The sequence below is a fragment of the Helianthus annuus genome, chromosome 4, assembly GCF_002127325.2.
Source record: "Helianthus annuus cultivar XRQ/B chromosome 4, HanXRQr2.0-SUNRISE, whole genome shotgun sequence".
NCBI classification, from domain to species: Eukaryota; Viridiplantae; Streptophyta; class Magnoliopsida; order Asterales; family Asteraceae; genus Helianthus; species Helianthus annuus.
This window is the reverse complement of record NC_035436.2, coordinates 12015028-12043027: the sequence shown is the minus strand read 5'-3', so window position 1 is coordinate 12043027 and position 28000 is coordinate 12015028. Positions and strand designations below refer to the sequence as shown.

General features: G+C 35.6%; 1 protein-coding gene and 3 long non-coding RNA genes across 5 annotated transcripts; 2 read left to right on the top strand and 2 right to left on the bottom strand.

Annotated features, from left to right (window-relative positions):
- Positions 1-3: 3 nt before the first annotated feature.
- Positions 4-3181, bottom strand: LOC110934388. The gene is made up of 7 exons (XR_002588291.2): positions 2869-3181; positions 2391-2603; positions 1941-2081; positions 1775-1841; positions 1162-1267; positions 242-338; positions 4-157 (listed from the first exon to the last, which is right to left on the bottom strand). It is a non-coding gene; the product is annotated as an uncharacterized LOC110934388 (long non-coding RNA).
- A 1763-nt stretch (positions 3182-4944) lies between these two features.
- On the bottom strand, positions 4945-12380 carry LOC110935780 (deSI-like protein At4g17486). The gene is made up of 4 exons (XM_022178131.2): positions 12100-12380; positions 11146-11376; positions 5608-5664; positions 4945-5318 (listed from the first exon to the last, which is right to left on the bottom strand). Exons 1-4 carry the CDS (start codon positions 12236-12238, stop codon positions 5059-5061), a joined length of 687 nt encoding a protein of 228 aa, XP_022033823.1. The 5' UTR covers positions 12239-12380; the 3' UTR covers positions 4945-5058.
- On the top strand, positions 5671-11078 carry LOC118491715. Its single transcript, XR_004892081.1, has 2 exons — positions 5671-6974; positions 9163-11078. It is a non-coding gene; the product is annotated as an uncharacterized LOC118491715 (long non-coding RNA).
- Positions 12381-26338: 13958 nt separating the features above from the next.
- Positions 26339-27703, top strand: LOC110934390. 2 transcript variants are annotated; one of them, XR_002588293.2, is made up of 6 exons: positions 26339-26670; positions 26861-26912; positions 26988-27066; positions 27238-27313; positions 27401-27495; positions 27574-27703. It is a non-coding gene; the product is annotated as an uncharacterized LOC110934390 (long non-coding RNA). The 2 variants fall into 2 exon arrangements; XR_002588292.2 differs by having other exon boundaries at positions 26339-26912.
- The last annotated feature ends 297 nt before the right edge of the window (positions 27704-28000 follow it).

Sequence of the window (28000 nt, the reverse complement as noted above, 5' to 3'; positions counted from 1 at the left end):
ATCAAATAAAAACATTAAATAGCCTACCATAATTTAAGGTACATGGAAAACATGTGATTGAACAGATTCATCATCAAATTCATAGCCTTTCGCAAAAATCAAGACATCATAGAGAACACCTTAGAACCCAAGCCTGGTTCTGCGCTTTGTACCGTACCTGAGTTAAAGTAAACAACTCGTTAGCTGTTAATAAAGATGGTATCTTTCTTTAAAATCAAGACTGTTACAAAACAAATTTCACCGGATGGTATTGTCGGTTGACATACGAATCTAGCGAGAGCAATGGGCTTGTTCTCCTTCGCGAGCTTCTTCTTGATCATGAATGTCTAGTGGAGCGGCTGAATTAAAATAAAGACATGAACAAAACATCACTACTTGTTTCGTGATCATGTGTTATTAGTAATCCTTTCAAGACTCTGCTTATGCCACCTAAAAAAACATAACATGGTATAATTTAAGGTTCAAGTAATTAATCACAGAATGGTGTCTTGAGTTTCAGCTCATTTTTTTGCAGCCTCAAACTCGCTAGTTATAGAACCACTACCAAAAAGTCAAAACAAATAATTGTACATAGAGGTAAAAATATAAAAAGTTTATTAGAGTAGTAAGACGATTGGATTGGGCGGGTTGGGAACAGATGAAAATGGGTTCTGGGTTGAAAAAATTTATTGTTATGTGCAGAGTTGAAAATTGCAGGGTCGGTTCGGGTTAACCCATACATAGTTTTCGGTCCATGTTATGACTACAAAAACAATAGTATTGCAATAATACTCTGAAAACAAAGTAAATAGGTCAAAATCTAAAATGGGTACAATTGGCGATTCTATACACCCCCTCAAAAATAAGGAAATTATGTTAATATATAAATTTCAATGGGAATAGTTGACAATAGCATAGTTATTAAAGCGACGCGCCTAGGCGCAAATAAAACCCCGGGCCCAACAAATCGCCCTGAGCGCGCCTCATGCCTTTAATAACTATGCTTCAAGTCATAGTTATTAAAGCGAGCGCCCAGGGGCGCCTAGCCGCAAACAAAGCCCCGGGCCCAACAAATCGCCCTGAGTGCACCTCGTGCCTTTAATAACTATGGACAATAGCTTAATCATTGAAGTAATATACTAAAATGGTATAGGGAGAATGTGGTCATAAAACTCAAAATACCTTCTCCTCTTGTCCTGCATATGATCACCAAATGGACATTTTGTACTTGGTAGCAATAGAGTTGGATTAATGTATGTTCCTGATGTGAACCCTAGTTGAAGCACACCTGTTATTAAAAGAAATTTAGAAACATAAGGGAATTGAATGTGAAAATAGACTAAACAGTTTACGAAGGTAAGTTTTATGGTTATATATATTAACAACAACTTTATCATATAAACAAATCACCATGTCTGCTGCCATGTGTTTTCCAGCCACTGTTCCGCATTCTTGATTAACTTATTTAAGTACAACACTAATGTTAGCTAATAAATTCACAAAAAATGGGTTTACACACATGGCTTACGTATTTGTGGGTTTACACACATGGCTTACATATTTGCGGCCAACAAAAAACCTAACTGTGTATATAATAATTACACTTACACACATGAGTCTCTGTTTTAACCTTTTATTTGTACATGAAGTATCAACTCGTTTGACAGTTAACATAATAAGGCCACTTATAAACTTTCTAAGACTAAATGCATCAATGATAGAATAGTTTTTTCACTAACCCTTTCATGGACATTAATATTGCAATAACTGGTGACGGTTTTGTGTTATAACGTACCTGTTGAAGGAAGAAGCGATTTGCTCCATACAGTAGCTTCGACAAATTGATCATCAGTCACAAATCCCTAAAATCACCAAAAGTTATATCGTTCAAATTTTCCTTACCAGATTTCTCAATCTGAATGTTCTCGTATTCACCCGAAAACGAAACAAAAGGATCTTACCTCGAACCGGCTCGTAGTTGCCGAGTCAGAAATCAAGCATCGCCGGAGGAGCCTTCTGTCGTCACCGGAATCATCATCAGAATCCAATCCGCCGTCGCCGGAGGTGGCGGCTAGGTCTCCAGACCACTATAATCAGCCTCGCTAACAAAAAAGCAAAACACGGAGGGTGGTTGGCTTAAGTGATTTGGATTAATAAATGGTTACAATAAGTTGGTCGAATATATATGACAGCCTGATGGTCAGATGCATGCATATTATGGACTATCAAATTAGTATCAAAGACAGGTGGCGGCTGTGGACCTTCGTCCCAAACCTAGCATTTAGACTTAGTAACAAAACGAAGGACAAATAATATATTTAATGACAAATTGCAAGTGTATACAGATCTAAACACCCATGATTCATATGAACGAAAAGCAAGCTGCAACCAAAAAGATTTATGTAGCATACCTTCCTCCAAGAATAAGGGCAACTTTTCTTCGTCATCTGAGGTTCGAAAGTACGTTAATAAAATTTGCGAAAGGCGGGTGAAGCTGGTCTACCCTTGAATGCTACGGTTGTGTAGCCTGTTATCTTCACCACCGCGGCGATGTCGCCGCCCAAGAACCACCGCGTCGGAACCCTAACTTTCGGCTCAGCCGCCTACTCTGTAACGATGTCCTCCTATAATCAACAATTCGACACCATAATATAAAATTAACTGTATGATTCAAATGTAAGGGCCAAGCACACTGATACCACTTCATATATCACAAAATCTAGTTAAAAACGCCCAATCTTTTTGATTAATTGACTTACCAACTAAAACAAACAAACAAAACATGTATATCCTCTCCAGATTGAAGAACAAAAACGTTAAAATATCAAATAACATATCAGATCCACGAACAAAATTTGAAAAAAAAAACGATATCTTTAGCCTACGAACCTGTAAGTGCATTCAGATTTGAGTATTGGTAAACTATACAACAAAAAAGACCAAATCAGGTTAGCGGTGGTGAATAGAATGCAATTGGGGTTTAGAGCAACTTTCGGTGGCACAACAGCGACCCGTGGTGTTTTCTGGTGAAACCCTAGCCACCGCTGGCGTCATATGGTATAATAATGGTCTAGCCGGAGAAGAAAACGGTGTCGCTTTGATTCCTCGTCGTGTTCGTCGGCAACGATGGACGTTTCTTTAGCGTGTTGACAGAGAGAATAGAAAGGGCCAGAGGAAGAAAAGATGATGTGGTGTTTTGGGGAAGAAGGAGAGATATGCAGTGTTTGGCACGTTTGTGAAGCAGAATCACATATCCAAATTTTTTTTGAAAAACACCCAAAGCTATGGGTACAACTCATCTAAGCTCAATATTGTTGCTAATTTATAGGTTTTAATATAACATTTTTATTATTTGGTATACAAAATTATACTTATTCAACTTGTGTAAAATGCGAGGTTTTTAAAAATTTAACTTTTATTATTTACTATACAAAGTTACATTTGTATAACCCGTGTAATACACGAAGTTTTTAAAAATATAACTTTTTATCATTTGTTATGTAAAATTAGATTTATTCAACACGTGTAATACACGGAGTTTTTAAGGATATAATTTTTTTTATTATTTGGTAGATTTTCCAACCCGACTATACCAAGGGTTTTTTAAAGATACGACGTTTTTAGTATTTAATATACAAAATTACATTTATTTAATCTGTGTAATACACATGGTTTTAAAGATATAACTGTTTTTTAGATCTATTCAACACATGTAATATACAGGGTTTTTAAGAGTGTAATTTTTTTCTCATTTGGTAGATTTATTCAAGCAGATTATACACGGGTTTTTAAAAGATACGACGTTTTTAATATTTAGTATACAAAATTACATTTATTTAATCCGTGTAATACACATGGTTTTTAAAGATATAACTTTTTTTATTATCTGATATATAAAATTACATTTATTTAACCCGTACAATATGCGAGTTACATAAAGATATAACTTTTTATTATTATTTAATATAAAAGTTACTATATTAAAAGAGAGACTACGATGTGACATTAATTAAAATCTTTTATTAGAATTTAGATATACATTTTCTTTAATTGTCATTTGTGGTGGTAATTGAAAAGTTGAATACTTGATGACCTCTATTACTCCATATACATTATCTTAATACGTAAAACACAATAACATAAAACTACAATTACTTTATGTACATCACTATAAAACTTATCTATCATTTCACTTTTATTTGTTTAGCGAGCGAGTCGAGCCATAGAAGTTTTGGCTCATAATCGAAGTCAAAAGAGTTGATTTGGCTTGGCTCGGTCATTTTTGAAGTTAAATAGAAAGATACATATTTTATTTAGATACAAAAGTTATAAAAAGATTTAATACGAGTCAGATGAGCAACACTTCGAGTTTAAATTGATGTAAAACTCATAATATTAATGTCAACTATTTATATGGGTTATAAATTTCAAAATTAAGTTCAACTTTACCAAGTTAAGCATGCATTCTATGCTACACGAGCAAGTTTACATTGACTCAAACTCGACTCATTGAAACACCATATCTCATATATTCATAATTGTAGAATATTCACATTTCATCCATCGAATCTTTCCCCTCTTTAAGTTTTAATTTTTTTTTTTTCTAAAAACACACTACATCTAATCTCCTATTTCTTTTCCCCAAACTTAAATTTTAAAAAGTTGCTATAGTAACTATTTATATATAAAAATTTAAAAACTACTATTCATCATGTATCAAATTCTTGTGAATGTATAAAAACGGAAAATATTCATCATCTATCAAATTATTGTGAGTTTATAGAAACAGAAAATATGATAAAATAAGTGTATACGATAAAGAAGAAAACGGTGGATGAGTTCATGTGAAAGGTTTATTTAAAATAAGATCAATTTTTGAAAAGTATGGTTTTTAGTTAAATTACACCTATGAATCATATTTTACAACCTAAATACCAATTTAATAAAATGCGATAGCTCATCTTAATGTCAGGTTTAATGATTGTTATTCTAGTTCTCCCATTCTTGTTACAACAAATTTATTAGTTTTTTCCTTTTTTATTTTTATATGAACAAATGTCATTCCCTAATTTGATACGTTTAAGATGAAGAAGAATATTGAAGAAAAGGTGAAGACGGAGGAACAAAACTTCTGGTTCCAAAGCTTCTAGTCAGATAAACCGGAGTTGACTCCAACGTTGACTTCTCCGACGATGATGAAGAATTCGAAGATGAAGTTACACTACTCGAACGCCTCATCAGTTTCTCCTTCATTTCATATTCATCACACGTCTTATTACTTCCTTTTCCAACTTTACACGAACTTATACTCGCTGGAATTAAGCAATTGCACAATAAACCTAATAAACGCCAGTAAAATGTTAGGAATCTTATCAGCCGTAATTTTAAATTTTCTAATTAACATTTTTATAAAGAAATGGTGTGTTTAGCAAATCTGATAATTTGGTATGTGCATGATTACTGAAACTCGTTTGGTTTATGTGGAGTCTGTGGAAAAAATAGACTCCGCATAAACCAAAATATATTAAAAAAATCACTGAAAAACCAAATTATTAACGCTAACTCCACTATTTTCTAAAAAAAAGTATTAAAACTCCGAAACTAATAAAAAACAAATTGGTGACTTACCGATTCTCGCGAGACGATTAATCCAACTCGGTATAGGATTTCCGGTGAGTCTGATACTGTTGAAATGATATGTTTATGGGCTCTCATTCTATTGGGTTCAGCCATATATTTTGGGCCTCTTGTTACTAATTTGTTTCATATTGCTAGTTTGTTGCAACAGTTTTTGATGTGTTGGATATTTTGGAGGGTGTAAAGTGGTAGTATCAGGGGTTGAAATGGGCATCTTCCAATTCTTATGGTTCTTTGTGTAACCTTTCAAGTGCAGCCATATATAAGAGTTCTCTCTCTCATTCGGTTATTAATTCACTACAGAAATCATTATCTTCTATATATTAAATCTAGGGTTTCATTATCCTTCATCTGGTTTTGTATGCGTATCAGTCCATATGATGAGTTGATCTCTTTCAAGTTTGGTTGAAGCTACTGAATCGTTTTGGAGTCACTGTGCATCAGAGTTTCTACAAGTCTTTCAGGAGATTAGTTCTTTCTACTCTGTTATTTATTTGTATCCTTTGTATTGTAGTTGTTGTTGTTAGATCTTTGATAGATCTGGTGATCATTGTTCCTGAACATCTGATTGTTTGTATCAGATGTTTATTGTTCTGTATTCTGTTAACAGATCTTACTATTTGTAAGATCTAGGGTTTTGGGGGGTGTTTTTCGGTTTGGGTAAATAATAAAGTTTTGTCACCGTTTTTGTCGCTTCTTTGTTGTTCAGTATTGATTGAATGTTTGGATTGTTGTTTTCTCATACCATTTTTTGACATGGTATCAGAGCCTAGGCTCCGATCTATGGTCGATATTGATTCTGGTGTTCTTCCGCTATAATTTTTTGACGATTTTTTTTTGGTTTGTAGATCTGAATCCCTTGGTTGCTTATTCTCTATTTCTTGACAGTTTTTTTTTTGTGTTCATTGTGAGCTCTTGCATGATACTTTTCTTTTTAATGATTACGGCAGTTATTGTGTTGTTAATCTGCAGCTAGAGTTGTGAGAGTTTTTTTTCTTTGTATTTGGTTCATAGATCTGTTGATCTTAAGTGTTGATTGTCAAGGTTTTGAGTATATAGGATAGTTTCTCGTTATTGGTCTTTAAGTTTAAGAGATTTAAGTGCTACGGATTAGGGTCATGTATTTTGTGTTCTCGTGTTTTGGGTCTGAATCTATTTTTTTAATAAGTGTTGTTCTGTTTTGATCCTTTGCTTGAAGTGTGCAGATTGGATTTGATTAGATCTATTTGATTATTGACTGTAGCTAATCTGATCTTTTGTTTGGAGTTAGGATTTATGTTCTTAGAAACCGGTTGGGTTATTGTACGTGTGATACTGAAGTTGTAACCCTAGATCAAGGGTTTGATGTGCGGCTGAAGGTTTGTTGCGGTTAAAAGTGCTGTGAAGACTCTGCGTTGGTCTTTATAATCGCTTGTTGATTATAGGTCAAACTGACCAGAGGTTGGTATATTTCTTGCTGATCTGTGATATTGTAATCCTAGAAGATTACATACTCAGATTCTTTTGAAGGAAGTTATAAGCACCCACTGTAAGATCGTTCCTACCCTCTCCTTTTGTTCCTGTTGTTGATTAGTTGAAGTCGGGGTAGTGAGGACTCGCATTATTATTTGTTGGTTATAGTTGATTATATAACTATTCTGTGTTTCTTGTGGTTTTTTTTTTTTTTTTTGTTATGTGTCTTAGGTTTTGGCTCCTGTATTAAGACCTGTCCAGGCACTATAAGTGACGAACCTGGAATCTGGAAACTGATACAGCTTCGCCTTAGTTTTTTTTTACATCTAGTTGATTATTGTCTGTTAGAGGTTTTTTTGTTTCTTGGCTGTCTTTATTTCTTGTCTTAGTTTTACAGTTTTTTACATGTTAATATTTGTAAAAAGGTGTTTGTCATATGGGTTGTGTGTGAGTGTTCCCTCTGTTTGTGTGGTTTGTGGTAAAGAGGTTGTTTAAAATTCTTTCATTATATGACTATTGAAATTGCTGAATGGAACTTTGTTTTAATATCATAAAAGGTTTATAACAGAGTTTTATTTTTAAATTTAATGGTCATCTAGGGTCTTAAAATTGTGTTATAAGAGCTGTGTTTTTTTTGCATGATTGGTCGCTTGATTTTCATGATAGAGGCTGTTGTCTAAGTAAAAAAATTGGTTCCTAACTCTGTCATACGTTGTCTAGTCTATAAGTTTGTCTCTGATAGTTGAATCATGTGGTTCATTGTATTGGTTCAAGATAGTTTCTTGTTTGTTATTATGGCCGTGTTTGTGGGATATTAAGTCACTTGTTTTTTTGTATGTTATTATTTGTTTAGGCTGTAATTGTTGTTTGGTATAGAAGTGTGTACTTCTTGTTGTTATTGATCTTGGTTCTTGAATCTTGTTTCTCTCTATAACTTGTTGCTTCTCTGTACTCATCATAGACTTGGATTTTTTTTTAGTTAGAATTCTGTTTATTTTGAGTAGAGTTGCTCTGTATCATGTTAGAGATTCGTATTGTTTGTTCCCGGGAGTATCTACTGTTTCTTGGATTTGCTTGATTCTTGTAGATTTTGTATAGGTTATCGTGCAGTAATCAGTAGGGTTGTCTTGTGAGAGTTTATTGCTGCTTCTAGTTAAAGTTGGTTATTGTTGGTTGATACTCATGTTTACAAGTCTTGTCTTTGTCATGAAAGTAGTGTGATTTTATGTTTTTCAGATGTGTCTGACTGTAATATGCTTGATCTGGTTCATATATGGTGTTGTCTACATTTTCCACAAGATGTAGTATGATTTATACAAATGAACTTCATTGTCTTGGTAAGATAAAGTGTTTTTTAAGGAACAAGTGTGTAACTAGGATCCTGTCTATTGATTATGTTGTTCTGAAGTCAGGTTTGTTTGAATTGTTTTTTTTTTGGGTATGCTAAATAAGATTAGCATATGTTATGTGTGGTTCAAACTTCAATTTTTTTTGGAATATTCAATAAATTTGTACGTGTTTTCTTGTTTTTAGTGAACCTTGTATCTATATGTCTTGATAATAGAATATTGTATGTTCATTGTATGGTTCAGTATTTTCAGTCATGTTTAATAGGTTGTTTCTCATGAAAAATTCTATTTCTGTTGTTATATGGTCTTCTACTTTCATTAAGTTTAAACCTGGAAATGTTGTTGGTTTGTTCAAGGTTATACCGGATATTATGAGCTTAGTTATGTGTTCTATGTATACTGAGCTTTGTTCTTGATTAAAGTTGCTAGTTGTGATAATCTCAAGATTTTAATATTGTTCTCTAACCTCTGTCTTGGGTTATGCAATTCATCTTGTCTTGAACAATGGTAAAATGTTTTTCCGACTATAACTGTTTTTTGATGGTTCTTAGTTCTTTAAAACTGCATCAGGATGGTTTGTTTGACCGTGTCTTCATGATCTTGAATGTTTTTACAGCCTTGTATCTTTTCTCGTGTGTGAGATGTTTTTTTATTGTAAAGTCATGTGACATTATTTCTAAAGAGTTGGTTTTGGCTGTTATGTGTATGTGTTTGATTTGGATCATGTGATCCTCAGTTAAATCAGGTTTGTTGTTGGGTCTTGTGATTCAATCGTAATGGTGTAGATGTTTTCTTTGTTCTGAATCGTGTGATTCAACTCTGTTGTTTGGACCGTTGTAGTGTTTTCTGAATATTGTCCGTATGTCTTATTGTTTTAGTGTGGTATGATTAGTCGAACCTTGTGGTTTGAGTGTTCTTTAATCTGTTGATCTATCAAGATTGTTCTTGATGTCTATGTCTGCCTTGCTTGAGGTCTATATGTTGAGAATCTTTGTCTTGAATGTTGTTAAAATGTCTTTGGTTTGCAGTCACTATGTCTGCTTGTCTATAGTTTTGTTTGTATGGTTAGTTGAGCTGTGTGGTTCATGTTTAACCAAAGTTTTGACAAGATTATTTTGTATATGTGACAGCCTTGTATGTTTTCTCTTGTGAGAAATATTGTTCTGGTTGCAAATTGTATAACTTTGTGATTAATCAGGATTTGTATGGCTGTGTCTTATAGTCTTGTGTATGTCTTGATATTCTCAGTCTTGTTACTTGTATGTATGTGATGTTAGCCTTGTATATTTCTTTTATGTAAGAGATATTTTTTTTTGTTGGTTATAAAAGCATGTGACTGTGCATTTTGCCAGAGTTTGTGTAGGCTATCATTGTTGTCTAGTGTTCTTAGTTAGAACTGTTTCTCTGTCTTGTTGACTGTTTTTTATAGAGAATTCTTTGATTTGTTGTTAGTGTTTGTGTTTTCTTCAAAGGATCTCTTGTCTCGTATTGTAATTGTCTGGATTCCTTGTATATCTGAGTTGGAATATTGTTTCTTGAATTTCTATTTTCTTGGTTTATTTCTCTAGGTTGTTGTGAATATGACTGTTACAGGTGGATCAGTTAGTATTCTGTGTTATATAGTTCTTTGATAAAAACTTGCTGATAACTTTGTTTTACCTGTTAAAGCTTAGTAAAAATATCATATCAATTTGTATGTATCCTAATTTCATGAGAGGTCTTCTCACTTTGAAATAAATATGCATATTCTGTGAAAAGGTTTTTTGCTAGTATTATTGAACTTGAAAAGGTTCATATAGATGTTCAGGTTGCGTAGAAAGTGAGTGTTAACTGATGAAAGGAACTTGGTATTTTTAGACGTGTTTGCCACCTGGATGAAGGGGGCATGTTAAAAATGTTGTAAATGATATTTTCAGGCTGTCATTCAGGTTGCAAAATGGGTATTATTAACATGTATAGTATATGAATGTTGGGTATGTTTGATTTGTTTAGACCCAATTGAATGAAGGGGGGATGTTGAAATGATATGTTTATGGGCTCTCATTCTATTGGGTTCAGCCATATATTTTGGGCCTCTTGTTACTAATTTGTTTCATATTGCTAGTTTGTTGCAACAGTTTTTGATGTGTTGGATATTTTGGAGGGTGTAAAGTGGTAGTATCAGGGGTTGAAATGGGCATCTTCCAATTCTTATGGTTCTTTGTGTAACCTTTCAAGTGCAGCCATATATAAGAGTTCTCTCTCTCATTCGGTTATTAATTCACTACAGAAATCATTATCTTCTATATATTAAATCTAGGGTTTCATTATCCTTCATCTGGTTTTGTATGCGTATCAGTCCATATGATGAGTTGATCTCTTTCAAGTTTGGTTGAAGCTACTGAATCGTTTTGGAGTCACTGTGCATCAGAGTTTCTACAAGTCTTTCAGGAGATTAGTTCTTTCTACTCTGTTATTTATTTGTATCCTTTGTATTGTAGTTGTTGTTGTTAGATCTTTGATAGATCTGGTGATCATTGTTCCTGAACATCTGATTGTTTGTATCAGATGTTTATTGTTCTGTATTCTGTTAACAGATCTTACTATTTGTAAGATCTAGGGTTTTGGGGGGTGTTTTTCGGTTTGGGTAAATAATAAAGTTTTGTCACCGTTTTTGTCGCTTCTTTGTTGTTCAGTATTGATTGAATGTTTGGATTGTTGTTTTCTCATACCATTTTTTGACAGATACACGCATCGTTACAAAAATGATTGCAGTTTCTGGTGATTAGTTTATACGAATTTCCTTTATAGTCTTGAGCGAGTTCTTCCATGAATCCTCTGATCTCCGCCAGACTCATCTCCGTCCATCCGATCAAAATCTGTTTTCTGAACGTGAATCCTTCGCACTGCCTCGGTTCTCCTTCATAGATTCCAGTCGTCGGTTTTTCGTGAGCTCCAAATGCATACTCAACTCCATGAACTATAATCATCAAAAAACTAATCAAATTCTTCTGTTAATTTATAAATATATGAAGCTCATCAGTGGCGGACCCAAGAATTATTTCTTGGGCGTATAGATGAGGTGTTCAACCATATTTTCAAGGGTGCGTTCGAGTTTTTTGCCTAAAATATACACTATTTTTTTTTCAAGGGGTGCGGCCGCCCACCTTGTCCAAAGGGTGGGTCCGCCGAAATTCTTTTGATAATGTATAATTTTCAGAAATAATCAAATTCTTCTGTTAATTTATAGATCTATGAAGCTCATAGATTCATTGAATGCATATTCAATTTCATTTGAACTATAATTTTCGAAAAATAATCAAATATTTATGTTAATTTACAGATCTATGGAGCTCATACATTCATCAAATACATACTCAAATCTGTGAATTATAATTTCCAAAAAATAATCACAATCATCTGTTAATCTATAAATCTATGGAGCTCAGCTCACACATTCATCAAATGTGTATTCAACTTTGTGAACTATAATTTTCAATAATAATCATCAAATTCTTTTGTTAATATATAGATCTATGGAGCTCATACATTCTTCAAATGCATATTTAACTTTGTGAACTATAACTAACAAATTATTCTGTAAACTTATGGATGTATGGATCTTAAACATTTTAAGATCTGTGAGCTTATAAATTCATCAAATGGTTCAAATCAAGTAGAACAACATCTAGATCAACCAAACCTTGAACGCCGGAATGATAAACACCGAGACCGAGCCAATACGCGCATCCGTTCATGGAGGTAAGATCATAGACATTCAGGTATACCGGAACCGATCCAGATTTTCGACATCTTGTTGAACTTCTTCCTCTGCACAGCATATGTATATGCTGTTGAGATTTAAATCCAATTGAAATTATTGATAGTTTTTTTTTAATTTGTATGAAACTATATGAAAGTGAAAAGAGGTTGAAAATGGAGTTAGATATATGAAAGTGTAGGTTTGAAGTTATGTGGATGAATGAGGTGAAGGAAGGTGAGGAAAAGGATGGTGTCACCACCGAAATATAACCGCCGCATCGTATCTTTTTGGCGGACCACCACCATTTTATATGTTATTTTAAGTGTACTTTAGATTCCATAGTATAAAGTATTAATTGATTGAAAAATAACTATATATATTTTTTTTTTGAAAAAGGCGATTATATTAAAAACTCAAGCAAGGTGCTCAAGCAAAACAGTACAAACATGAAAAAGACAGAAATTTAATACATGAAACCAATTACACACTAAAACTCCTCCATTTCTCCCAATTGATCTCCGATAGCCCAGCCCGATGTTTTATCCAAGAGTGCGAAGTAGCCTTGATATCCCCTATCAGTTTTGACATGGAGAATGGTTTCACTTTGAAGATCAAGTCATTTCTCATTAACCAAATGCACCAACATGTGGCCGCCACTACTGCGTATGCAGCCTTCTTTTTGTTTTTAGAGCATACCTGTGAGTGAATAACTTCCAGCAGTTGTACAGCACTCAAGATATAGTTTGGCAACGGTATTTTCAGCCATTGGAAGATCGTGGTCCATACCAGCTGAGTCGTCTCACATGTTATCAGGAGATGATCTACCGATTCTCTCATGCTGTCGCATAGGACACAGTTTGTAGAAGGTAGCTGAATATGTCGAACCTGAAGTGCATCCCTTGTTGCGATTCTGTCCAGCACCACACGCCACATAAAGCAATTGACCTTCTTCGGAATCCAATGTAACCATCTTAGAACTTTGGTTTCTTTTATAGTGTCGATTTTATCGAACTCCTTCCTAACCGAACTCACCAGAAAGTCATCCACCTTTGATCCCGATCTCCACAGCCAGGTATCCGGTTTACGGTGAATAGTTACCTTATCGAGTTCAATAATGCATTCAGCCCATTGCCTTAGATGCTCCTCAACTGTGAGTGCGTTGTCGCTGCCCCATTTCCATTCGGTTACATTTTGAGAGAAGACGTATCGTTCCGAGACCTTGCATCTTTTGTTGGATTCCTGTGCAAAGATATCGGGGTATCTCGTACTGAGTGGACCGTCCCCAACCCAGTTATCTAACCAGAAAAGAATCTTTTCACCATTGCCTATAATCGGAGTAATTCTTTCTTTTACATTTATTAATTGGTTTTGAGACATGCGACCCATATTGACTATACCCTTCCATACACCACCAATGGACATTTTCAATGGAATATATGATAAGCACCTACCCCTTCCGTGAATGGCATCGATTACTCTCGCCCACAACGAATCCGGCTCGTTCTTGAAACGCATAGCCCACTTAATCATCAATGCTTTATTTATTGAGGCCAAACTACCAATGCCCAATCCCCCATCGGTTTTTGGTGCTATCACTTTATACCATGGAACCCAACTAACTTTATTTTTTTCAGTACAACCCCCCCACAAGAATTTACGTCTAATCCTTTCGAGGTGTTTCAATACTTGAATCGGTGCACCAAAGAGTGAAAGATAGTACGTGGGAAGGTTACCTAGAACCGCTTCAATGAGAGTGACTCTACCTCCGAATGAGAGTGTACGAGCTTTCCATAAACTGAGTTTTTCCTCAAACCTATCGATTACCGGTTTCCAGTTTTTGATTCGTCCCATGTTCGACCCAACCGGAAGACCAAGGTAAACAAAAGGCAGCGATCCCGTCTTGCAGTTTAGAATAGATGCCTTTTGTGCAACCTCTTCCATATTTACTCCAATGCCGAATAACTGGCTTTTATTAAAATTAACCTTGAGACCCGAAGAAAGGTTAAAACATCTCAATAATCTTGAAAGGTTTTTGATGTTTGGTTCCGACCACTCTCCCACAAATAACACGTCATCCGCGTATATAAGGTGGGAGATAATAGGACCATTGCATGGTAAACTACACCCCTTGAAGATCCCACCCTCAATTGCCGAGACCGTAGCCACGTGTAACGCTTCCATAGCAAGAATGAAGAGTAGAGGAGATAATGGATCTCCTTGGCGTACACCACGCTCAATCTTGAACTCTAGTGAGGGGGTACCATTGACTAATACCGAGGACCTCGCGGAAGACAAGATACCCATAATCCATTTTCTCCATAAAGCCGGGAACCTCATTTGTGACATAATAGAATCCAGAAAATTCCAACTGACCGAATCAAAAGCTTTCTCAAAATCGACTTTGAGCAACATCACCTTGTTTTTTGATTTTTTACTCCATGAGATAAGCTCATTAATTGTCAAAGGCCCATCTAGTATACTCCTACCTTCAATATACGCAGTTTGCGTTCCACTCACCAAAGAATCAATCACTTGCTTAAGTCTTTTAGCCAACACCTTCGAGATAACCTTAGAGATGCAACCGATAAGATTAATCGGACGAAATTCATTAATGAGCTGTGGATTAGATGATTTAGGCACTAGAGTAATGAAGCTCGAGTTGCAACCCCGGCTTAACTTTCCATGAACGTAGAAATAATCTAGGAGTTTGATGAAATCAACTTCTAGGATATTCCAGAATCGTTTGATAAACCCGAAAGTGAAGCCGTCTGGCCCCGGCGCCTTGTCTCCACCACAATCCCAAATCGCCTCTTTGATCTCTTCTCTGGAGAATCTTTTCACTAGCATGGCTGATTGATCCGATGAAAGGGACTTGAAGCCATTATTGATAAAATTCGGCCTGTTGTAATTGTCTTCCTTGAAGAGCTTCTCGAAGTAAGTTTTAATTTCCTCTTTGAGAGAATCCGGTTCCGAGACCCATATGTTGTCGAAGCTGAGACCATTGATCCTGTTATGCTTTTGATGGCTTTTAATAATTCCGTGGAAAAAGGAGGAGTTTTCGTCTCCTTCTGTCAACCATTTGATTTTTGCTCTTTGTTTCAAATCCTCCAGATTATTGTCTTCTATTTCCGATAGAGTTTTGACCCATAACTCTCTGTTTGAAACTTCCTCTTCAGTCAAGAACGTCGATTCGGCTTTGGTATCTAAGTCCTCAATTTTTTTACCAAGGTCTTGAATAATTTTACCGTCTCGGGCCTTTTTCTCCCTACACCACATCTTCAAAGCTCCTTTTACGGCCTTCAGTCGATGACTTACAAGTTTATCCGGTGGGTGCATATGTTGAACTTCCGTGTATGCTTTTGTTGCAATATCAAGCAATCCATCTTCATTTAGCCAAGAGTTGTAGAAACGGAAAGGAGGGTTCCCGTATGCTATCTTAGCACATTTTAAGAGTAACGGTCGATGATCTGACCTATACCTCGGCAAACCATTAAGGACAGCTGATGACCATTTAGAGAGGAAGGATTGACATACCAGTATCCTATCAATTTTGCTTAAACGCTTGCCATCATCCGAGCGATGAGTGAAAGAACATCCAATCATAGTATATTCCGATAAAGCTGCTGAACGAATAAAATGGTTGAAGGAGTCAGCAGCTTGGGAATTAAATTTCGAGTTTTTCCTTTCACTTGGTTCACGTACGCAGTTAAAATCACCCAACAGGATCCACGAGCCACTATATAGATACATTAGGTTGAGTAATTCCAACCACAGTTCTTTTTTAAGATTGTTATCATGCGGAGCATAAATGTTTATCACGTTTAACTCCCCATCCCCATTCTTTAGTTCTCCCAGTGTGGCCAGATAAAATCTTCCTGAGACCGATGCTTTGCGGACAAATAACAATGGATCCCAAATGTTTAACAAACCCCCTGACCTCCCCGATGCATTCACAAAGTCAGACTCAAAGACCGAATTGCCCCAGAAAGTGTTTACCTGAATTTTTGAGGAGTCTATAAACTGCGTTTCCTGAATGGCGATGAAATTAATACTATTTTTCTTTTTCAGTTCTTTAATGTGCTCCACCTTCAAGGGGTCACCGGCCCCTCTGATGTTTGCTGTGAGGAAATTCATTGGGGAAGGTTTGACTCCTGTTCGGTAATGACTTGCTTCCTGATTTCATCCTCTTTTCCATTTAGCGTGAAACCTAGAAGTTCCCCAATTTCTTTAGTGCGAGCCGCCTCCTGTTCGATCTCATTGGTGCTACTACTCTGCTCCGAAGTGGTCGAAGGTGAATGTTCTTCTTCCGATTTAGATTCCGATGATTTGTTTCTATGTTTCGATCCCTCACCGTTTTTAGGAACCCACAAAGTGTCTTTCATCTTCATTGATGGAAACCTAAACTTCCCTTTCCTTTGATTGCCCAAACGAATCGATTGTGATGATGATTGATGAGGAATAGCTGCGTTTTGATTTGGGGGATTATTCAGATCGATGGTGAGGTTTTTTGTTTTAACCTGTTGTAACAGTTCTCTGAGATTGAAGGGGTCAGGGGAGGCTTCTAGGTCCTGATTATCGTGATTGTTGACTTGAGTGGGGGGGTCCGCACCATTGGGCTCCTCACATGGTGTATCCAAAACAGCTTCATCAAATAAATTATTTAGGCCCATAGCTGATTCCTTGGCCCAAATATCTACAGACTTATTACGTGGTGGAGGAGGAGGGGGTGTGTCATAAGGGCCCAGTTGTGCATCCTTTGAATCTGAGGCTGACGAGGCCCATTCATTGGAACCGTTATTATTGCCTTGGGATTTGCTAGAACTGTTTGTTGTAGCCGCCAAATTCATTGCTGATGAATTAGATTTGTCTCCAACTTTTCGATTACCCACCCCCTTTCCAAGGTCATCATTTCTCGATGCAGACTCTTCACCTTCTACGGGGCGTGTGGTGGAACCTGAATGGACATGAACGAACTTTTCACCTTCCATATTTTCCGGTTCACCGGAAGAAACCGGAACAAACGGAAATCCAGCATCGATATCTTCCGTGATCAAAATCTCGTGTGGAAGCCCATGCCATGCGATCGTCAGCTTACTATTAACCCTAGCCACATTCTTAGTGATAATACCAATGGAACTAACCGAAAGATCCAGATCTTCGTTACTGGCAGCGGACGGCATTACTACCGTACCAATTAAACCTCCTATTTGATTAAAAATAGACGGACCCCAGAATTGTATCGGTACCCCTCTGATAGATAATTTCGCTAGTCGTTGAAATGGTATGTGCCTGCCGTCCCACTCGTGAATACTTTTGAACCATTTCTCCCAGTTTTCTTTCTTGTGTATTAGGAAATCTCGAGCATCATTCTGACTTGGAAATGTTAATAGCAATCTTAGACCACCCATGTATCTGATTATGAAGCTCTTCAAACCGTCTTCATCTAACAGTTGTTTTAGACTTTTGAGATCATATGGGTTTTTGATTTCAGCCACTAAAGAGTTGCTTCTCCATCTTTTCGATGTTTCACTTTCCACCACTGAGATGTTCATAGAGTTCTCTGGTTCACTGGCATGTTTGATTCCTGTAACAACTTCAGCATAGGACCTATTGACGTTTCCATGAACCGGGTGTTTAGCATTGTTATTACCCATCCCGTTACCAACATCAACCCTATGGGTATGTTTATTCAGATGCACCTGATTGCATGGGTGGTGTTTTTTATAATTCTTTTCTTCATACTTACCGAATTTCGCCGGTTTCACAAACAACCTTTTGTGGTCAATAGATGCTGTGCTCAGGTAACCTGCCATGTTATGAGCGTCCCTGACTTCTTCAAATCTCAGAAATCCGAAAGTGTTACCTCTTTTGTCCTTTTTTCTAGGGACATATGCATCCGTCATCAAACCAAAATCTTTGAAAACATCCCATAGTAGGAAGCTGGAGCAATCGTCCGGTAGGTTGCCGATGTAGAACGTCGTCTCCTTCGTTTGAGGCCTTCTGTGTTTCTTTTCACCAACAACCAGACGTTTACCTTTGTACCTTGCCACACGCCACTCTTCGTCTTGTATATCTGCATGATCCCAGCCATTGTAATGTTGCCTGCCAGACTCCATATTAAGTGTGCCTATGGAAAAAAAGGAACCACAACCCGTATGCAAACTCCTTTGCCCCTCCAAATAGACAAATGAATCAGTAGCTCCTCGACCTTACGGGTGTTAATGGGATTCGAATCGATCTAGCTGAACTATTCTCAGATAGCCGCGACCAATATCAGACCCACTAAGCCCCAAAGTAATCCAGGAACCACTGCGGGAAGTGAGGGTAGAGGAGATGCCGAAGACAAGAAAGGAAGACCGGAGAAAAACAAACCTAACCCGGAGCGAGTGGGAGAGTTGTCGAGTCGAGATAGAAAGAGAGGTACAAACCGGGGGGAAGGGGTACCGGGACCTGTCCTGCTATTCCGACGGAGCTATCTCCAACTTTCCGGCGAGGGTTTTTAGAGGGGAATCTCAAACCTTATTTACTGCAGTTTTTTTAAATAACTATATATATGGGTGTGCATATTTGCACACCAATGTGCCTATATGTACACCAAATCCTAGTAAACCTTAGTTTAAACTGTTTTTACCTACGCATCGTATAACTCTATACGCAGCGTATAGGGTTACCTCCATACGCTGCGTATAGAGCTATACGATGCATATAGTTTGCATGTGTTTCAGAGCCTGATCAACAATCATTACACAGAAAACAAGGGTTTATATACGCTGCGTATAGCTCTATACGCAGCGTATATAATCCATCAGACTTTTTGGGGTCATTTTGGTGGGTTTGAAGCATCAGATTTTCACAAAGTTTATATACGATGCGTATAGAACTATACACAGCGTATATAACCTTTCAGAATTTTGTTTGGTCATTTGGCATATTTGTGGTATAAATTCTCACCCGGTTACAACGTTAACTCGCTTAAAATATATAACGAGTTAAAAATATATAATGTTTTTTATTATTTAGTCGATGTCGTCGAAAAGCGTATAACGTTAAAAAAAATTTAAAAGCGTATATACGGTTCAAATATATAATATCGTTATCGAGGTTTTGAAATAAATTATTATTCCAAGTCTAGTGCCGTTCGAATACTATAAACGTTTAAATATTATACCGTTAATTATTTTTAAGTGCGCGGTTCGAATACTATAACGTTAAAATATTATAGCGTTAAATAATTTGAAATACCCGGGTACTGTTCGAATATTTTACACCGTTTATAGCAAAAGTTTTATATATATAGCAAAAGTTTGATATATACAGCAAAAGTTTGTACATACATAACAAAATGATAAAATACTATGGCAGTGAATCCTGCTGCTCCTCCTGCTCATGCCATTCCGCAGGCGGAACGAACAGTCGTGGAGGTAACCCCTCACGTTGTGAAAGCCTCTGCAGCTCAACAGCCATCTACTCCACCACATACGTCAGCTTGTCAACGTCGCGACGTAGCCGCTAATATGATGGGGCAGGACCGGGCCCAACATATCGTGGGAACTGAGGTGCCCCGGGTGGTCCACGCGGCTGTGGTGGCTCCAGAACGTACATGTCCGGCTCATGCTCCTCCGGCACCTCCGGATCGCGCGGGGGACATACCAGCTCGAACTGTGTCGGCAGCTGCGTAGGCGCATAAGGAATGTCGTCCGCACCCTTAAACCGCTTCCCGCATGGGAATTTTTTGATAACGTGCATTCCCAATATCGTGTTCATCCCTATCCGCTTCGGTTGTATCGCTGGGCCTACACGCGGGTGATCAGTCTCCGGGTGATAGCCCAACGAAAGGGCTATCCTAGTGACGTAGGCGCCGCCGTATAACTTTTCGCGCTCCAGTCGATGATGCGCGGAGGCGAAGTATTGTGCCAACCCGTGTGCGAGAGCGCACGGCCTCTTGTACAAAACGCAATATAAGAAAAATAAATTGTGAAAATACCTGCACAAAAGGAAACCAGTCAGTAAATAATAATCAGACGGCATCGACTAAATAATAAAAAAACAATATATTTTGACTCGTAATGGATTTCGATGCGCGTAACGGACCTACGCTCGTAACGGAAGACGTCGACTAAATAATAAAAATACAATATTATTTTGACTCATTACGGATTTTACGGAATTTGATGCGCGTAACGGACCTACGCTCGTAATGGACGACGTCGACTAAATAATAAAAAGATTATATATTTTTGACTCGTTACAGATTTCAACCGCGTACGTCTCTAACGATCGTCGAAACTAAGATCGTGGTTAAAATATATTTTTTTATTATTTAGTCGACGTCGTCCGTAAGACGCGTAGCTCCCTAATGAGCTTCGAAACTAAGATCGTCGCTAAAATATAATTTTTTTATTAACAATAATAAAAATAATTATAATATTGACAATAGTTACATAATTTTAATAATAACAATAATAATAATTATAATAATTATAATATTAACAGTAATAATATAATTTTAACTATAATAATAATAGTTATAATTTTAACAATAATAATAATAATAATAATATTTATAATATTGACAATAGTTATATAATTTTAGCAATAATAATAATTATAGTATTAACAATAGTTATATAATTTCAACAACAACAACAACAACAAGGGTTATTGGATTTTATCACCTCTAATTATTGGTTATTGGCCGCTACCACCCCCAATTATCACTTTGACCCCCGTCACCCCCAACTTAACACTTAGTGTGTTCTGTCACCACATCATTAACTAATCACTAACTTTTGATCATGTTACTATACTTTTGAGGTTGTCATAGGGATCTTAGGAAGGTTTTAGGGATCTTAGGACACCCCAAAAGTGTAGTAACAAGATCAAAAGTTAGTGATCAGTTATCGACATGGTGACAGAACACATTAAGTGTTAAGTTGGGGGTGGCGAGCGTCAAAGTGATAGTTAAAGGTGACAACAGCCAATAACCAATAGTTAGGGGTGATAAAGTCCAATAACCCTAACAACAACAACAACAACAACAACAACAACAACAACAACAACAACAACAACAACAACAACAACAACAACAACAACAACAACAACAACAACAACAACAACAACACAACAACAACAACAACAACAACAACAACAACAACAACAACAACAACAACAACAACAACAACAACAACAACAACAACAACAACAACAACAACAACAACAACAACAACAACAACAACAACAACAACAACAACAACAACAACAACAACAACAACAACAACAACAACAACAACAACAACAACAACAACAACAACAACAACAACAACAACAACAACAACAACAACAACAACAACAACAACAACAACAACAACAACAACAACAACAACAACAACAACAACAACAACAACAACAACAACAACAACAACAACAACAACAACAACAACAACAACAACAACAACAACAACAACAACAACAACAACAACAACAACAACAACAACAACAACAACAACAACAACAACAACAACAACAACAACAACAACAACAACAACAACAACAACAACAACAACAACAACAACAACAACAACAACAACAACAACAACAACAACAACAACAACAACAACAACAACAACAACAACAACAACAACAACAACAACAACAACAACAACAACAACAACAACAACAACAACAACAACAACAACAACAACAACAACAACAACAACAACAACAACAACAATGGCAATAGTTATATAATTTGAACAATAATAATAATTATAATAATTTTAAAAATAATAATAATAATAATATTGACAATGGTTATGTAATTTTGACAATAATAATAATTATATTAATTTTAATAATAATAATAATTATTATAATATTAAGAATTATAACAAAAATACGAATATTAACAATAACAATAACAATCTAATTTTAACAATAATATTAATAATAACAATAACAATATAATTTTAACAATAATAATAATTATTAAAAGAATAATACAAATATTAATATGATACCTCCGGTATTTGAAACGGATTGCCCGGGGTAGATGGTTCATAATCATCATACAGTGGTTTGTTACAAGGCTCATAACCGTATCCACCGTATCCTCCGTACCTATCCGAACTATCTTGTTGCACGTAAGAAACTTCACCCCCGTATCCGTAACCCGGATACGATTGCTGCGTCGGGTAATATGGTTCAGCAACAGGTGCATTCTCAGCACCGTATCCTATGTATTCATTCAGATTACCTTGTTGCACGTACGGAGATTCGTACCCGTATGCGTAATCCAGATACACTTGATGCGTCGGCTAATATGGTTCATCAACAGGTGTAGTCGAAGTCTCGTTCAAGTCTGGCATCAGTATTTTTTGATCAACAGGGACGACAGACACAACCTCCGCCTCATTAGCATCATTTACTCCTCATGTGTCATTAGAATAGTGATTAAGGAAATAATTCCCGTCCCAAAATGATGACATTTTAACAATACTGGAAATGAATGTATACAGAGGAATTGAAATTGTGTTTGATACAGATGAATCGAAAGGAAATGAATCTGTGTTTGAATTCGCAGGCAGAGATGTATGTCTAAATACACTTTTGAATTCACGATCATACGCCTCGTATAGCTCTATACTCTGCGTATAGCTTTATTCACGTGCCTAGACAACATCGTATCAGTGTCAAATCTTTATGACATACGCTGCGTATAGATCTATACGCAGCGTATGTTAGACTGATTTGACATGGTACTAGGTTTGACTGTCTGGTCGTGTACCTACCCCTTACCTACGATGCATATAAACCTATACGCAGCGTAGAAGGGTAACCCTATACGCTGCGTATAGACCTATACGCAGCGTAGGTAAACCCTAAGTGTGTAGATAGCCAACCAAGGTGTGCAATTAGTTTCTCCCATATATATATATATATAGGGTTGGGCTATATAGAAAACCCTAAATATTTAGGAAACCCGGGAAACTCAAAGCTCCCGACTTTTTTTTTTTTTTGAAAAAATAACACATGTAATATACATGTTTTTAAGATTTTTGGGCCAAAAAAAATCAAAAAAGCGCCGAAGGGTTTTTTTTTAAAAAAAAAACAAATTTCAGAAACTTTCAGCATTTTTTGTCTAGCACATGTTAGTCAACGAAGTTTTTGGAACTTGTTTATTTTTTTTAAAAAAAAGTACTCGGCGCTTTTTTGTTTTTTTTTTTTTTTTGGCCCGAAACTCTTAAAAACATGTATATTACATGTGTTATTTTTTTCAAAAAAAAAAGTCGGGAGCTTTGAGTTTCCAGAGTTTCCTAAAATTTTTAGGGTTTTTTGTCTAGCATTACCCTATATATATATATATATAGGATAAGGATCATGTGAGAAGTGATAGGCTAGTTGAGAAACTTGAGAAGCATTCTGGACCACACATTTTTCTAAGCCTTTCGTAATATACACATATGTATAGTTTAAAATTGACTATATACATATATGTATATTGAGTTATACACATATGTATATAGTCAATTTTAAACTATACATATGTGTATATTACGAAAGGCTTAGAAAAATGTGTGGTCCAGAATGCTTCTCAAGTTTCTCATATAGGGTGGACTTCTCTTAGGATCCCTACCCTATATATATATATATATATATATATATAATTTTACATGAATTATTATTTATAGTTTGAGGTGTAGTAAACTATCAATAACATATAGTTTGTTAGAGCACTCACATCGCGGATGACGTGACTGGCGTATGAAAATTCAAACACCTCCCTCCCCCTCCCCTTCTGAACGGCTAGCGTTGTGAGGGAGGTCCAGGGTGAAGTCCAAAAATGGCGTCCATAAGTGTAGGCAAGGTGCTGATGAGTTTGTGAGGGGGGTGGAAGAGAGGAGAGAGAGGAGAGTGTGGCGAGTTGAGCGTCCGGAAGAGGAGCACCATGTGGATGCTCTTAGTCCACTAGTGGGTCTGTGGTTGCTACGGACGAGCTTGTGGCACATGAAGTACCGATTTCCTACACACGGGCCATACGGTTTTTGGAAGGAAAGTTGTTGTTGATGGACACCTACAGACGGGTTGGGTTGCGTTTGATTTACTTATTTAGTGGGATATTCAGATTATATGTCGCTAAAAGTTGGTCGGTATTACTCGATTTTCTAGCAATAAAACATAAAAGGATATTGTTATAAAGTTAACAATTATATATCCTTAATTTCTGGCAATAACACATAAAAGGATATTTTTATAAAGTTAACAATTATATAATGCGTTTTGCGAAATTTGATAAACTATAATATAATTTGTTCTATAATTTGTTCTTGAATATTATGCGTTCTAGAATTCCTACTCTTCGAATCCTCGGAAGGGTTCATAAAACATGTGGTTGAAACGATTCTGATCGACTCTTGTGACATCGTCATTCCGATCATTGTTTTCTCAACAAATTATGCTCTTTCCTTTGCAAACACAAGGGGTTTTTAGTTAGAGCAATTTTGTGTTGACAACGTGTTATGAAACTAGCCAATAAGCAAAGTAACATAGAAGAAATACATGGAGAAATATATTCATACCAAACTTACATATATGTTACTAATCATAAACAAAATTGAATTCAAAATATAGGCCCTTCGAAATTTGTAGTTTGAATAAATTAAATGTTTCTTTTTCTTTAGTTTTGAAAGGGAGAGGAGCATGGAGGTCATATGAAAAGTAAACGGATTTCGGCCCTAGATAATATTCGCTCAAACTTCTAACTAAATATATTAGACATGGTAACATATTTTAGAAAGTGTAGGGATATGTGTGGAGATGACACTTGTATTATGTCTTTTAAGAGAATATGCTACAAATTAATAGTAATAAACATAATGTCATCTGTATGATTTTTTTTTTCTATTAATGAATACCACTAGTTAAGGTTCCAATACTATTCCAATCTTGTGTTTATTTAATGATTAGGTTTTTCAAGTTTAACCTAAAAGCAGTTAGTTGTGATCAATAAGAAAAATCATCAAAATAATAACCAAGTTTCATGGTTGTTTAATTTCAATCAACTTGAAAAAAAAAAGCATCAAGTAGTAATCAAGGTTCACATTTCCATTAAGGTCACTTAATACTTTTCAAAGTTTAACACTTGGTAAACAAATTTCACAAAGTTGGAACAATTTTGAATCTTGAGTGTTTTTTTTTTTTTTTTTTTTTTTTTTTTTTTTTTTTTTTTTGCATAAAGTTGTGACCGAATTTTAGAAAAGAAAAAAAAACACTAAAGAAACTTAATTATTTATTATTTTATTATTTCACTTTTCTAATTACTAGTATCTTGATAGTTTTACATGTAAAATCACCACTTTGATTCCTTCTGCGTCTCTTGAGTCATAAGTCATAACTATGACTACACGATATGCACTCATCTAATGCCTAGATATTAGTTTGATTCCATGCATAAGATGCTATACTTATAATATATTATAAAAATAAATCAAATTGTTAATAGTCAAGGTCAATGTGGTAAAAATCATTTAAAATATAATAAAGTGCTCATAATCCACTAAGTTATTTTATTAAAACAAACTAAATCTATACTATATTATAATGCATGAGTGAGGGGTATTTTAAGATACCCAAAAAATAAGAATTTTTCCCCTCCTTTATTTATAGATAGACCCCTAAATTGAGGGTAATTTGGTCTTTTAAACACTATTTATTTTTTAGCCCCTAATCTTATTACACTTAAATCCCCGAGTTTTAACAAAATTATAGATAATTAGTTACATTTTTCCCCTCCACTATAATTCTTTTATGTATTCTTTTGGTATATTTTAAACTATGACGTTATAAAAACATTTGAAGGTATCGTGATGACCTGCTCATTTTTTTGTCGACGTTTCGATGGTTGTCTTGGTCAATATTGACATGCTGATTAAAATGTACAAGTAAATGATGCCTTAGTTTACAAGTGATTAAATCTCGCTAAAAGCACCAACATTTTTAAAAGTAAAACTATTGTTAAATAATCGATTAAACTTTTTTTTTTACACTTTAATCAAATATCAACAAAACGTCCTATTTTAAAGGTAACAAAATTTTAACCGGGAAAATCTTTTTAAAATTTAAACTCTAAATAATTTATAGTAGAATCAGTTGAAAGGTGGATAACCTAATGCTATTTCAAAATTTAAATGCTTCTTCCCTTCTCTCTCTCTCAAAATCCCTACTCCCATTTCAAAATTTAGAAAATGATGGCCGTTGTAACCACATATTTGTGAAGATGGCGGCCTCTGTTCAGGTAAGACGACGACAATGGAGATGAAGTCTAGGGTTTGCAGCTGCGCTACAGGCGGTAAAAGTCGTGATTCTGAACCAAAAGTGAAAGTAGAAGATGGTGTACGGACGAAACCAAACACAACCTTCATCTTCCTCCTCAGGTACCAAAATCGTCTCTAGGGTATTGAGCCTAATGTGATGAATCGACTGATCTTTCACCACCATCATATGTAAACTACGCTGGTAAGTTTTCCAATTTTTAGTTTGTAGATTGGTTACATAAAGTGACATGATGCTAAACAACTAGCTTTCCACCAACTTTGACCAGTTAAGCAACTTGGCTACATCACGGTGCTTATGCAGATGTATATGATGCTCTTATATATTTATATATGAACCGATATTCATTTTGTATTTAACTAATACTTTGTAGGAATGACTCTCGCATCCGTGGAGTGTAGTTCATCATACAGTCTATAGTAAAGGTAGACACTTTATCTTATTGTGTTTATACGATTGCGATGTATGAGTATATGACTTGACCAATCCCGTTTTAACAGGGCCATAAACATATCGACTAAAGGGTTCAAGTATTACTTGAGATGTTTGAGAGTAAACTATATGAGATGCCTGACCGAGGTTGATTTTTTATTTTCTTTCTTTAATTCTTAATTATTTTGTCTTGATGAGTTTTTGACAAGTCGGTTTAATGTAATACCTGTATTAGGTTTTCTTGGTTGTAAACCGGTGCAACTTCTTTCTTTGATACCACATAAGCTAAAATTCTGACCCAACTCTTGTGTTTTACAGGTGGTCGTGTGGCTATGGTGGTTTTATCAACAGATCTTGATGAATCAGACACACTGCACATGATGTTGCTACTGTGGTACAGTTATTCAATTTATTTTTCGTGTTTTGTATTGGTTATTAATGCTATTAGGAGTTATTTATGTAATTGTTCTTTATTTCTTAGACTCCAGCAAACTACTAAAGTACAGATTTTCAGACTGGAGCATTTCAACTCATTTTGTTGGATTGAATTTCATAAGTTATGTTTTCGAGGTCTAGGTATCGATTACTCTGCATTTCATGTTAAATACACGTATTATACACTCAAAATTTCATTTTAGGGTTACATCTCGGCAGTTTCCTTAAGTGAATGGGAGTAAGCAGCCATGTACTTTGACATTTGAAGCTCTTCATGCCTCATCTTGTGATGCTGGAATCAACCATCCTAACCAGTACATTAGTAAGCCAAAAGATCCTGAAAGAAAAGGTAAATTAGTGATACCGATTGTTTGTTAAATATGGTTAGAAAAATTATAATATTACAATTAACCAAAACCGGTTGTCAGTTTTTTCGTGTACCCTCATTTACCAAAATTAACTGAACCGAGTGGAGCCATTTTAATTTTCATATATTTCTAGCTTTTAAACCTTTAGTTCATGTATTTCATATTTTATATCTTTATTGCATGTATTTATACTTTAATTTCATGTATATATACCTCAATTTCATATATTTCTAAGTAAAAGTTTTAGTCCAAGTTTGTTTTTGTCTATTAAACGAATC